At 40.8% G+C, this 13,370-nt stretch overlaps 1 protein-coding gene and 1 long non-coding RNA gene across 2 annotated transcripts in view; one reads left to right on the top strand and one right to left on the bottom strand.

Annotated features, from left to right (window-relative positions):
• LOC116685920 (pro-neuregulin-2, membrane-bound isoform) overlaps window positions 1-13,364 on the bottom strand; it is an 81,793-nt gene extending 68,429 nt beyond the window's left edge. Inside the window, exon 1 of the mRNA XM_032510838.1 lies at window positions 12,549-13,364. Within this exon, the coding sequence (XP_032366729.1) occupies window positions 12,549-12,960 (412 nt within the window). The 5' untranslated portion in view covers window positions 12,961-13,364. The remainder of the gene's footprint in view (window positions 1-12,548) is intronic.
• Window positions 2,341-11,373, top strand: LOC116685969 (uncharacterized). Its single transcript, XR_004331095.1, has 3 exons — window positions 2,341-2,353; window positions 3,683-3,692; window positions 11,213-11,373. It is a non-coding gene; the product is annotated as an uncharacterized LOC116685969 (long non-coding RNA).
• Window positions 13,365-13,370: the final 6 nt, after the last annotated feature.

Below are 13,370 nucleotides of genomic sequence, written 5' to 3'. Positions count from 1 at the left end.
AGGTTTTCTTCATCACATTGGATGTCTTCATCACCTCTAAATACTAGTGAATGTGGTGTTTCTATTGCTTTCACCTCCAATACTTTCTGAAACACAGTAAGAACGCAGTTTTACTGCAGTAAAGATTTAGTGTTTTTCACTTTTTTTCATAGCTGTGTGTATGTAACGTCAGACATCTGACCTGGACATGTTGTGTAGGAGCCACATTAAATTGTTTATGGTCTCATTTATTGATTATTGTATTGTGCGCTAATATTGTAGGTGGTGGGCGTTTTCATTACGGTTTGAACGGAAGTGATATATTAGTCTGCTTCACCTGTGCACCTGGTTCTTTGGGCTTTGACGGAGAGGGGGTGAAGCTGGGAGCAAACACTTTTGTTGACCGCACCGCGCACCGCGCACCGCACCGCGCACCGCGCACAACGCAGCACACAGTATAATGCAATTATTTTCTACGCACCAGTTAACAATTACATAAGGTAACAGCAATGTTCAATGTATTGTACATATGGAAGACGAAGAACGATAAAATCATTTTGCAATACGATCAAGAGCGCGTCACAGGTGTGTGCATCTCTCAGTGTTTAGTCCCTCGCGGCAGCACTCTTTCGGACTGCTTACAGCCGCAACATGTTGGTATCTTTGCTCTTTTACCTGTTTCTCTCAGTGTATAACTGTTTCATTCTTATTTGGTGTTTGTATTAAAAAACAAAGCCTTTCTGAGCTTTCTCTGGGTACTGTACATGTTCACTAACTAGTCTAAAACAAGACACCTGCTTAGGCTTTCAGCTGAAATTCCAATCAGCAGAGTTTGATAGACACCAGACTGAGATCTCTTCTGTCTGAGTGGGAGGTTAACGGGTGTGACAGCGGTGTGTGAGCATGTGAACAACGTGCTGTATATCCACAGCGTTGTGTATGTTGCGGTCAGAGTCATGGGATAAGTGCGTAGAGATTTGAAAACTGTGTTCAAGCAATGAAAAAGGAACTAGAGTTTGGTCCATATGAACTGCTGCTGTGCAGACTGGAGTTGGAGTTTTACACATGCGAGCAATTGAAAAAAAAAAAATTGTAATCTGTGTCTGAAAATACTTCCAAAACAGTGATGTTTGTTAATAAAAAAAGAAAATTACGACAGGCCATCTTGAAATTCCATAACCTAAAAAATGCTACTAAATATTCCTAACCAGTTTTTCACACATTTACATCTTCATTAGGAATGAGTGGGCTCATAAGCAGGCTAGGAAAATACAGTACAGAAATAAAAGTGTAAAAAGTGTAAAGGAAAAGTACAGACAGACATATTCAGTGGCTCCCAAACGTTTTCACGTGAAGGACCCCTCAACTGACACCACGGAGCCCCATTTAATAAGAAATTTCTCCCAGGGTCCCCCATATGATAACATTTTTGCTTTTAGATGTTTTTTACAGAAAGTGTATGCCACCCATGACCAAAATAGTCTTTCAAAATTCTGTCATTGTGTTTCTTATGGATGAAATTATGGAAAATAAATGATTCCCATTTGATAGGTTGAATATTCATTCTGCATTTATCCAAAGGTATTTTCATATATATATATATATATATATATATATATATATATATATATATATATATATATATGTCTTCTCTAAAGTATCTCATGAGAGGAAATTGTCCTTTGGAAACTGAAGGTCATGAGTCAGGGGCCCTGTGCGTGAGAAATGGTCCAGATCCAGATGTGAAGGGGGTCAAATCATAACAGGAGGGGGCCCTGAAAGAGTCATAGAGGGACAATAACATACTTAGGATGTATATCGGGGACCGGAGTCGCAGGGGCCCACAAGAGGAGTGGTGTCTGTCTGATGATGAATCTCCTGAGTGGAGGATGATGCTAGGAATGAGTGGGTCCAGAAGAGGGGGGGTCCTAAAGACTAAGACTAAGAATCTTTGAGCACTGCATGTGATTGCATGTCAACTATTCTTCATGCATTTAATCTAAAGTCATGGGATTCGTCATGTATGAAGTCTTCTCCATCATTTTCGAGTCTCACCCTACATCACCATTCTCTGGAAGCCCCTTCAAGGCCCATTGAGGGTCCCCGGACCTCACTTTGGGACCCCCTGGACCGGATATATTCCCGTGTGCATTAGTCTTCATGGACTAAGAAAAATATACAATAAAACCAGCCCTTTGTTCAAAGGGATAATTTCTCTTGCTGAAGGTTAATAACAGGACTTTTTTTTACTACAAAAACAATTTTGACTAAAATATATAGCAACATAATTTCTTTTGACCAACTGGAAGATTTAGCTCTCTTGTTAGAGTGATGACGATGGTGATGCACCTTGCTGTGCAGCTCCAAATCTACAGTATTCTACCTCGGTGCAGATAAAAATGAAGCAAAATCAATCTCGGTAATTGCGGCAAAATTGTCCAATCACAGGCAACCAACTTCAATATCTCGACGCAAGCTGACAAATGAAGCTGAAATATTGTTTCATAAGTTAAAATCAGGCAACATTTTGTCAACAGTTTCTCAAACAATGAACGGAATGTTGCCTCAAAAGAAAATACAGATCCAGTACTTCTCAAAAGCCCAAAATATGATGCAAAAACAAACACCCAGTATCTACCACAAGCCAATAATAGTTTAGAGAAAACATCTAGAGAGGAAGAGGAGGAGATCTGCAAGACAGATGAAGATACTCCACCTGTCACCATCAAAGATCGCCACAACAAAGGGAGATAAAGATAGCCCACGCCTTTCTGGGCCAGATAGACTAATATAGAACCAAAGGGATGGTTTAACCCTTTTATTTGCAGCGCATACATCCATTGTTTCACTATTCCTCGTGTTCACGTGGAAGTTGATCAGAAGTGTCACATTAGTTGCATGCCTTGCTCAAATGCACCTTGGATGGGAGAGAGAAAGCACTTCTTACCCAGAGTGACAGTGGAAAATGTCATTTTACAACTTCATGAATATGAGGCGTTTTGCTGACTGCATGCCAACCCCCTTACAGCCAGGCCCAGCAGGGCTGCTAATGCAGAAGAATGCCAAAGATTAAAATTGGCTTTCCAAGAAAACAGTAAGACGCCTCAAATTCATCGAAACAGTAGATAACTTGTCATTTAAAAAAAAAATGTTTTATCTGGAATGCCAACTGACAAATTCTTGGCATTGCATTTCTAATTATTCAATTCTGAATTTGATGTCTAATCTAATTCTGCCGTGAAGTAATCTGAACAGAGAAACAGAGAGAGTACCGGCCAAATTCATCCTGTCTGAAACAGCCACTTTGCTGATGCAGTGAGGAGGGTGTGTGCAGCAGCAGCCGCATTAGTGTGTGGGTGGTGTGTGCAGTGCATCTGCATGTGTGTGTCTGTGTGTGTGTGTGTGTGTGTGTGTGTAAGTGGGGTTACACAAAGACTTCTCTCATTCACAAACTGAGCCATGTGGCGCTGGGCTGGTCCCTTTAAGAGGCATGTATCAGAGTTTTTCGACTAAGGCTGACTGCTGAAAAAGGTGAGTGCTGATACATTATTCACAAGCAAGGACACACACAAACACACACACACACTCACACACACACACACACACTCACATTCTGTCACACACGCTACATATCTGAAGGACGTGTACACGAGCCACAGAAAAGCTCGCTGGCATACACATATCGACAAGTCAAGTTAATCAGTGTAATGTCAGTAGTACAGAAATTAGCAAATGCAATGGTCTATGCATCCTCACACACACACACACACACACACACACACAACACAGGCAGAAGCAGAGGGGAGAAATCCTCAGCCTTCTGTTATTCAGTGTGCATAATTTATAGCAGCCCCAGATCTTCCTGCTAATGACAGCACACTGGGGCATCTGCAGCACAGCGGCAACAACTAACTGGCATGGCTGTGTGAGAGTGTGTGTGTGTGTGGAGGTATAATGCTCTGTTGAGACAAGGACAGTGAGAGAGAAAGAATGAGAGAGAAACAGAAGAGAAATAGACACACAGAGTGTGTCTGAAATAGACACAGATAATGCAACAAAGAGGGGGGAAAAGGAGGAGACAGACATGTGAATGACCTCTTGCGACACACACACACACACACACACACACATACACACACATCTTAGTCTTGTCAAGTCACTGATTCCACCAGTGAATCCCCTTGCATGTGCATTCACATCATTATCTGGCTTTAGGTGAAAGGCCTTCTAATTAAAGAATTCACAAAGTACTGTTCCCGATCCAAACGGCAGTGTGAGCATGAGATTAATGCACCGAGGAGCCTGAAAATGTACAACTCTGATTCTCTTATGGCTCCACAAACACTTATCTGTCATCCCCTGGATAATAGGGACAATTGTTCACCACAGACCTGAAGGTGTTAGCACCACAGAAAGCACTTAACGAAAGCTTAAATTCACTGGGGCTTGTTTAACGACTTGTCCAAGGTGTGGCCTTGGATGTGTTTTCCTGTTGCAAAGATTGTTTTGACATCCTGCACCAGAGCGAAATTCCCTTAATTCTGGGATTTGGAGATCAATGGCACAGCAGTTCTGCCCTCCAGCTGCTGTACACACTAATGTGGGTCTGAGCTGAGAGACAGGAGTGCACCTTAGCCCAGAGAAATTATACTGCTGCTGATAAGGGGCTGGTGGTACACACGAGCAAGGACTGTCTGCAATGCATAGGTCAGGTAGTCAACATAATCTGATGTGCATGCACACATCTGTAATTACACTTTGTATTCATATTCAATACCCCTTATATGCAATTACATACAATTGCATGCACACACACATCTACAAGCACATACTGCCCAATTTAGCAAAGAAATCCCAACTGTCATTTGGTTGATTATTTGAGAGTTGTGTGTGTTCTGAGATCTATGTCACAGACGGCTTTTAAAGGTATAGTACAATATATTAAAGTGTGCTTATTCACTTTTTTTATAAGAATACGATACAATATCATCACGATACTTCTGCCACGATACCATATTGTTGCAGTTTTAAACATATTGCGATATTCTGCGATGTATTGCAATTTGTAACCTTTTTTCCAACTTCAAATTGTTGATGTCCCCAAAAGGAAACTTTGTCAACATCTGTTTTATCTAAAAAGAATCATTTCTCTGTTTTTTTCACCTCATTTCAATTTTATTGCCGCAAAACGGGACAAACTGACCAACACATATACTGTATGATAAAAGATCTATCCTTGGCGCCTGTGTATCGATACAGTATTGCCACTGAAAATATTGCGATGCTACGCTTGTCAAGTGTTTCTTTGAGCTGTGAGGTGTCCACACTTGAAGGACCAGACTTGGGATTTCACTCAGAAAGTATATTTTATTTTGACCAGTTAAACGGGTACCAGGTCGGCACAGGTGAACAGGTAAACAGACAGGTAAAAAGCCTATCGATTCCCACCCCTCATTGATACCACTCTCATGTGTTACAGTAAGAACAGAGCTGAGGTCACAGCGTGGTTAAGCTCGGGATGAAGACTGGAAAGTCGGCCTGTCCAAAGTGAAAAAGAAATACGAGGAAAAAGGCCCTGGCTATTATTGGAAGTCTCACATATGCAATAATGCGGCATCTATTTCTAATCTGAAAGCTAAAGATCTCTCTCTATGTTTCCCCCCTCCTCTGTGGGGCTGACTGACAGGAGGGCAGGCATAAGCTGAACCGCACACTTCAGCTACAGTCGGCTACAGCACGAGGAGGCAGACAGAAATGGGGGGGGGTAAAGAACAGAGGTATGCAGCACCAGATACAGTGACAGGAGCATGTTTAGGCATCAGATAATGCTATTTTAGGATGAAACTGTCAATGTATTTCAAAAGGCATGCCAACCGCAATGATCAGAGAAGACCTACATTAGGCTTGAGACCGCCTGGGGTGTAGGATAGGATTGGTTTTGTACTTTTTAAGTTCGGGGAATGTGAGCCGTCCACACACCTGAGTTATTTTTCACCGAGCGAAGCAGGGAGAGAGTGGTGAGGGGAAGGCGGTGAAGGCCAGTTGAACTCAACGGAGACAGAGACCTACATGTTGCTCAGGACAGAACACAGAATCCCTATCAATAACTCCACTCCTGCAGCCTTGAGTTCTAGATTAGGTTGTACTCCGTTCTTTCACATCAGATGTTTGCAGCCAGGTCTACAGAGTCTGATCTGCCTCATCAAGATGGATTCTGTGTTCGGGTCAGATGTGTGAGATGGGAGGGGGTGTAGGGGAGAAAGGGAAGAGGTGTCAAAAGGTATTAATACTCAGGTAGAAGTATAGATACTAGGGTTTAAAAAGACTTCTGTGGAAGTTGAAGTATCAACTCAAGCTTTTTACTCAAGTAAAAGTGTATAACTAAACTACTTAAAGTATAAAAGTAATGTAAGGAGAAAAAAATGCTATTAAGGACAAAAGCCTATAGTGCACTACCCCTCCTTCACCCCCGCTAAAAACATTTTTCTGCAGGCCATAATGACTATGATGTTGTGATAAGATGTTAATGTTGAAGAAATTGGGATGCACCTGTTTCACCCGCATCTATGCCCATTTAAAAAATGATTTTATTAAAATGCAAATACATTAAACCACCATATATGTGTACTACTGAGCATCAAGGTGTGTTTCATGGAGCGGAAGATATTGTAATGGTGCAAAAAAATCATAGGCATGTTATCAATAGTCTCTGTGGGAATGTAAATGTACATCCAAGCTCAGCTGCAGGAATCTGGGAGGGCCACGGAGTCTCTCTATCCGGATCCCATTTATCTGGATAGGGGTTTTATTTTTTTTATTTTTTTTTTGAACGAACACAAGCCGGAATGAAAACAAGCCGAACCGAAATAGGAGTAATGAGGCTATTTTTAAAACGTAAGGAGTAGAAGTACAAAGTCTGCTGTAAATGAATTACTCCAGTAAGGTATAGATACCCACACTTTCTACTTAGGTAATGTAACTAAGTATTTGTACTTTGTTACTTGACACCTCTCGCCATTTAATCAATACCGCAAATTCAAAATATACAGTAAATCACTGTAAATTAAATGTTAATACCCATAATGCAATTGCTGGGCATTTTGTGGTAAGTAACTGTAGAAATCACAGCAAAGTCTAACAGTGTAGGCTCTGTTTATTCCAATATCTCATTATTTCTAACTCTGCACAACACTTTGTTTTTTTTAAGGTTTTGATATATATATATATATGTACATATAGATACTGTATAGATATACAGTGCTTAGCATAAGTGAATACACCCATGCTAAAGTTGACTAAAAAGAGGAATAAAAATACATCTTTTGGAAATTCATCTTAAAGCCTTAATTAAAAAAAATGAGGATAAGCCAACCATGTAAGGACACATATAAGGACATTTGATGTGTGTAAATACACACATCATCCCATACCCTTCAACATACCTAGAGATTTGCATTTCCATAAGATCATCTCTCAATGCAAATCAAACCAGCTGTTAGGCTGACTGAAATAACACCATGCCAGTCTCTAGGTATGGTGGAGGGCATGCGGATGTTAATTCCAAAGGCCAAGGGAACTTTATCAGGATGCATAGTATCCTGATCCATGAAATAACTGGCCTTTAATTATAAAAATCTGCCTGCTTCTATGGGAATTTAACATAGTGTGTGTGTATACTTATGCCCCCTGTATTTTAAGGAAGTACATTTATTTATTTACTATACATTATTCATTCAATGAAGGCATGATATCAATTTCCAAAAGATGTTTTTTATTCCTCTTTTTAGTCAACTTTAGCATGGGTGTGTAAACGTCTGCTAAGCACTGTAGTGCAGCGTTGAAAGAAGTATTCAGATCTTTTACTAAAGTAGAACAGGATTAGAGACACAAGTTTAAAATGTATTTAAATTCTGACTTTTTCTCTGAATTCGGACTTCAAACTTAGAACGCAAATACGTTTTTTTGATGTGGCCCTATTGCTCTTCCATACTCACCATGCAGCGAAGATACTCAAGTAAAAGTCCTGCATTTAAAATGTCACTTAGGGAAAAGTACAAAAGTGCAAGTTGAAAGTATACTTAAAGGGGCCGTACTTGACATTCAGAACATGAATATAAGTTGATGAGTTTTTCCTTGTTTTTTCAGTATTTCAAGAACAGCCCATTTAAAGTACCAAATGTAAGAGTATTTACTATAAAGATGTTGCAGCTGATAATTTCAGCTACTTTTTATATTACCAGGTATCGTAATACATCATAATGCATTCGCTGATTTAACCCTTGTGTTGTCTTCTCGTCAAAATTGAAAATCAACCCTTTATTGTGCCTTTGTATATGCCTTTGATCAACTTTTTTAACTTTTTTTAACGTTTTTGTCCCTTTTTTCAACACTTTTGACGCTTTTTTTCAATGTTCGTCCTTCTTATTGACGTCTTCAACACTATCTAACACCAACTTATTAACTTTAGTTTTACAGTTATTTTGGGAATTTATGGTCAATAAACCTCATTTATAGGAAATTATCCCAAACGTTTAAGTTAGAAAAGCAGAAATTAAGAATTATTTAGACTAAAATCAAAGGAATGGATGTTGATGGATAATCCCAGACTGGAATATGTCAACTTTTACTCAATACTATTTCAAAGCCACTTCAATTCTTTTTTCAAATGCTATAAAATTGAATAAGACGCCCCAAAATGAATGAAAGTAGAGATTTGTACTTGCCAAAGAGCGTTGTGAGAAATACACCATGTTATTTTGGGTAGTTAGAACATTGATATAGGAAAACGGGACAATTTGACCAGAGGACAACATGAGGACAACATGAGGGTTAATGGTCTAAATCTGCAAAGTAACTAATGCTGTCAAATAAATGTAGTGGAGTAAAAAGTACAATGTTGGTTTCCATAATGTAGTGGAGTAGAGGGATAAAGTTACATAAAACGGAAATACTCAAGTAAAGTACCTCAGATTTGTAAGTGTACTTAGTTACATGCCCCCCAGTGTGCCAGAGTAGAGTGTGTACTGTCACGGCAGACGCCCCCCCCCCCAGTACATAACAGCTGCAGAGTTCTCGTTCATTATGCAACAGCAGAGCTGCATCCTGTGTCACTCGGTCTTCTGCTGAGTTATCAAAGTGGGTCCGAGGGGACAGGTGTCCCTCCACCCAGCGGAGACACACCAGTCAAACATTACAATTACACGTGACAATTTGAACAGAGCTGTAAAGAAACGTCTGGAACAATCGAATTCCCAGCGAGCCTCGGCTGTGAACGTGCACAGTACAACACAAATCCTTTTTTTACAGTCTGATGATAGAATTGGATAGGGGTGTGTACAGAAAGTGGGCATTCCGACATTTTGGCTGTGATTGGCTGGCTGTGTTCGGACTAGCTTTGGGATTGGTTCCACTCAGGGTGTGTGTCCGCTGACACGCCCCTCATCCCGAATCCATCCTCCAGCTGCAGTTACATCTGTCTCAAATGAAATCGTCATGTCCACGTCTCCGGTCTGATTATAATAATAATAATAATAATAATAATAATAATAATAATAATAATAATAATAAATAAAAAGAGGTTTATGTGTTGCAGAAGGGGATAATTTAGTTTATTAATAATAATAATAATAGTAATAGGTTTATGTGTTGCAGGAGGGGATAATTTAGTTTAATAATAATAATAATAATAATAATAGTAATAGGTTTATGTGTTGCAGAGGGGATAGTTGTTTAATAATAATAAAAAATGATAATAATAGGTTTAGTGTTGCAGAAGGGATAATTTAGTTTTATTAATAATAATAATAATAATATAATAATAAAATAGTAATAGGTTTATGTGTTGCAGAAGGGGATTATTTAGTTTATTAATAATAAATAAGTAGTAATAGGTTTATTTTTGCAGAAGGGGATAATTTAGTTTAATAATAATATATAAAAAGATAATAGGTGTATGTGTTGCAGAAGGATTATTAGTTTTATATAATAATATAATAATAATAGGTTTATTGGTTGCAGAAGGGGATTATTTAGTTATAAATAATAATATAATAATAATATTAATAGGTGTATGTGTTCAGAAGGGGATTATTTAGTTTTATAATAATAATAGTATGAATAATAATGATAATAATAGGTTTATGTGTTGCAGAAGGGGATTATTTAGTTTTATAAAAATAATAATAACAACAATAATGATAATAATAGGTTTATGTGTTGCAGAAGGGGATTGTTTGGTTTAATATTAATATTAATAATAATAGGTTTATGAGTTTGAGATGTCCTGAGCATTGACGTCAACACATGAAGCTGAATTTGTGCTGCAAAGAGAGGTATAATGTTTAAATATTATTAATACTATTACATTATTAATATTCTTGTTAAACTGCATCTCAACTCAACTTCACCATAGCAGAACTGTCTGAAGAAATACAAGAGTACAAACTAATTCTGTAAAGCATTCAAAGCTACTAGATGAAACCATTATTAAATATGAGGTTGAAGACGACCTTTAACCTCGTGACTAACTCCGGGCTTGGATTTTGGATTTTGGATTTCTGCGATCAGATTTGGAATATGAACACATCCAACCTTAGGTAAGAAACAGACGGGACCATAATAAGAAACATTTCTATTCTTATGATTCTTTTGGACATTCGGTGGCTACTGGTTGCCACAGTGCATGTATAGTGTCACCTCACACACTGCAGTGTCTAATTGTCCCTGTATCTGTGTGTGTGTGTGTGTGTGTGTGCGTGGGGTGAATCAGCTCATAAGTGGGTATCTCCTCTCCTGAGCTCATCCCTGCTTGTGTTCGAGACAGAAGCATTATTGCAACAGCACTGTCATAAATAAATGACTTGATAATTTTAGCACGGAGGTAAAAATAGAACATCACGTTGTTTGCTCAAGTGCTGGATGAACCCTTTGTTAAGACATCGGAGTTACGTCCTATTAGGATTTAACACTTTGTAGACACACTGTTGGTTTGCATGGAAACTACGCTGATGGATTGGAAGAACTTAAAGCCGGGAAATGAGTTTTCGTACAGTATAAACACATTGTTTTAAAGCTTTTGGCCCCACATTCGCATAACAAAGATGATGAAGTGGGACACTTCCACAGTTAAGATCTTGTGCCCTTAGAGTAGCAGGGGAAATGACTTCCTGTCTGTGTACTTTTACGACGTTGGCCCTAGAACAAGCAGATGCTTTCACACAGTACTACATGGTAGGTGGTGATGGTGCAGGGATATGACACATGCCTCTGGTGTGTGAGACCTGGGTTCGATTCCCACTGCGATACATCAACCAACGTGTCCCTGAACGAGACATTTAACCCCTAGTTGCCCCAGAGGCGTGCAACCCTTGACATGTATAGAAATTGCAAGTCTCTTTGGATTAAAGTGTCAGCTAAGTGACGTGTCATGTAAAACATTTTTTTGGTTAATATAGTGAAAAGTAAGGGACATTTGCAACTAGAAGATTTAGTAAAATTCACACTCTCTATGAGCTCATTTTAAGTGTTACATGAGCCAAGGAGCTGACCCCGATACTCGACCTTTTTCTTTAACTTTTGTTAAGAAAATGGGTCAAATTCAAGTTGTTTCTCCCTGTCGGAGAGAAATAAAAGGAGAAAAGGTGCACAACAGGCCCAGGTCTTTTTTCTTCTTCTCATGTCTCAGATTGTTCATGTATAACAGCCACGCTGAACTTTAACAGAGTTTCTCTCAGGCCTGGCTAGCTGGTTCACATTAGTTATTTTGCACAGGAATCAGTCATTTCAAAACCAAGAAGTGCTACAAGACTTGCTGTTTGGTGTACAAAAGAAAGAAGAAGCACAATTTAGGATGTCCATGGTGGAAACTTGCAACAAGTTGAGAGATTTGAACAGTTACCACCACCCACAGAGTGTCACTGCAGTCAACACTGGCACAGTCTGATGTAAAACGGCAATGCATGGGACATTTACGGTAATACTGACTGTCAGCAACTATACAAAGTTTGGAAAGGAGGTTACCTCCATTCAAGGATGGTGTCCCTGATTCCTACCACACTCTCACGTGTAACTATATCACTCTCTGACACACACACACACACACACACACACACACACACACACACACACACACACAACCCACCCACACAGAGGAGCTGTTACCCTGGTTTTGCCTATGTGTTCCCCTTAAGACTTAAATGTAATTATGGATTATGCAGACGTTGCTGGAATCCAGGCTACAATGAAGTTCCAGTATCTGGATCATCAGTGCTAACACACCACACACACACACACACACACACACACACACACACACACACACACACACACGCACACACGCATTCCCTGCCATGCTTCTCATTTAATTATGGGTGACCAGGTTATGGAGATATTAAAGTGTCAGTCGGCGTGCACATGTGATGCACGCTGACACACTGTACAGACTGCACACGTGCACGCGCCGCCAGAGAGCGGTGGCTGTCTCCCTACATCGCCATGGCAGCTCCAGTGGCCCTTGATAGTGCGGTGTGAGTGTACGGCAGGCAGAACGGGGGGGAAAGCCTTAAACTTACCGCAGTCCTCGCACAACACCTTCTCCACATCCTTCTTCAGCTCCGGCTCGCTGGCGTCCACAGGGGCGTACGATGCCTTGAATACCAGGGGCTCAGCAGTGGGGTCCATGAAAAAGATATATCTGTGGTCCTTCTCCACCGTGGTGCACGGGGCCTCGGAACCGAAGTCCCCGACGGTCACGAGCTGCTCCCTCTCGAGGCCGCCGCTGTTGACGGGCCACACGTCCAGCACTTTGACATTCACACTGTAGGGCTCCCGGGAGGAGACGTTCTCCGGGGAGGAGCGCACCTCGCCCTCGATGACCACGGCGGATCGGTACGCCTGGTCCTGGAGGGAGTTGAGACTCGGGGCGTAACAGGCGAAGGAGACCCCGATGACCAGCATGGAGAAATGCACTGGATCAAGCCTCATGCCGTCAGCCTGTGCTGTGCTGCAGTGCTGCTGGGCGGCGGAGCGAGCTGGAAGAGAGAGACGGCGGTGAACGGGCTCCGGCAGAGCAGGCAGGGCAGAGCGGCAGACCTTGTGGAAGTGTCCATGCCATCTGTGTCTGCCGCTGCTTTCCCCATACGGCTGCTGGCCTTGGGTGGGGGGGACACACCAGCCTAGGAACCGAAAACGGCCCGCTTCTGCATGCTTAAAAATGTGATTGCTGCATTCTCCTTCACCAACCACCCTCCCCCTCTTATCTCCCCCTTTTTCCTGAAAGGCAAAACAAGACTCGTAAATTAGCCTCCTCTCGAATCCAGGGCTGAAACCTCTCTCTCTCTCTTTCTCTCTCTCTCTCTCTCTTTCTCTCTATCTCTCTCTCTCTCTCTCTCTCT

This window comes from Etheostoma spectabile, unplaced genomic scaffold (genome assembly GCF_008692095.1).
Source record: "Etheostoma spectabile isolate EspeVRDwgs_2016 unplaced genomic scaffold, UIUC_Espe_1.0 scaffold273, whole genome shotgun sequence".
Lineage (NCBI taxonomy): Eukaryota > Metazoa > Chordata > Actinopteri > Perciformes > Percidae > Etheostoma > Etheostoma spectabile.
The sequence above is the reverse complement of the archived record's forward strand: the minus strand, read 5'-3'. Positions and strand labels throughout refer to the sequence as shown.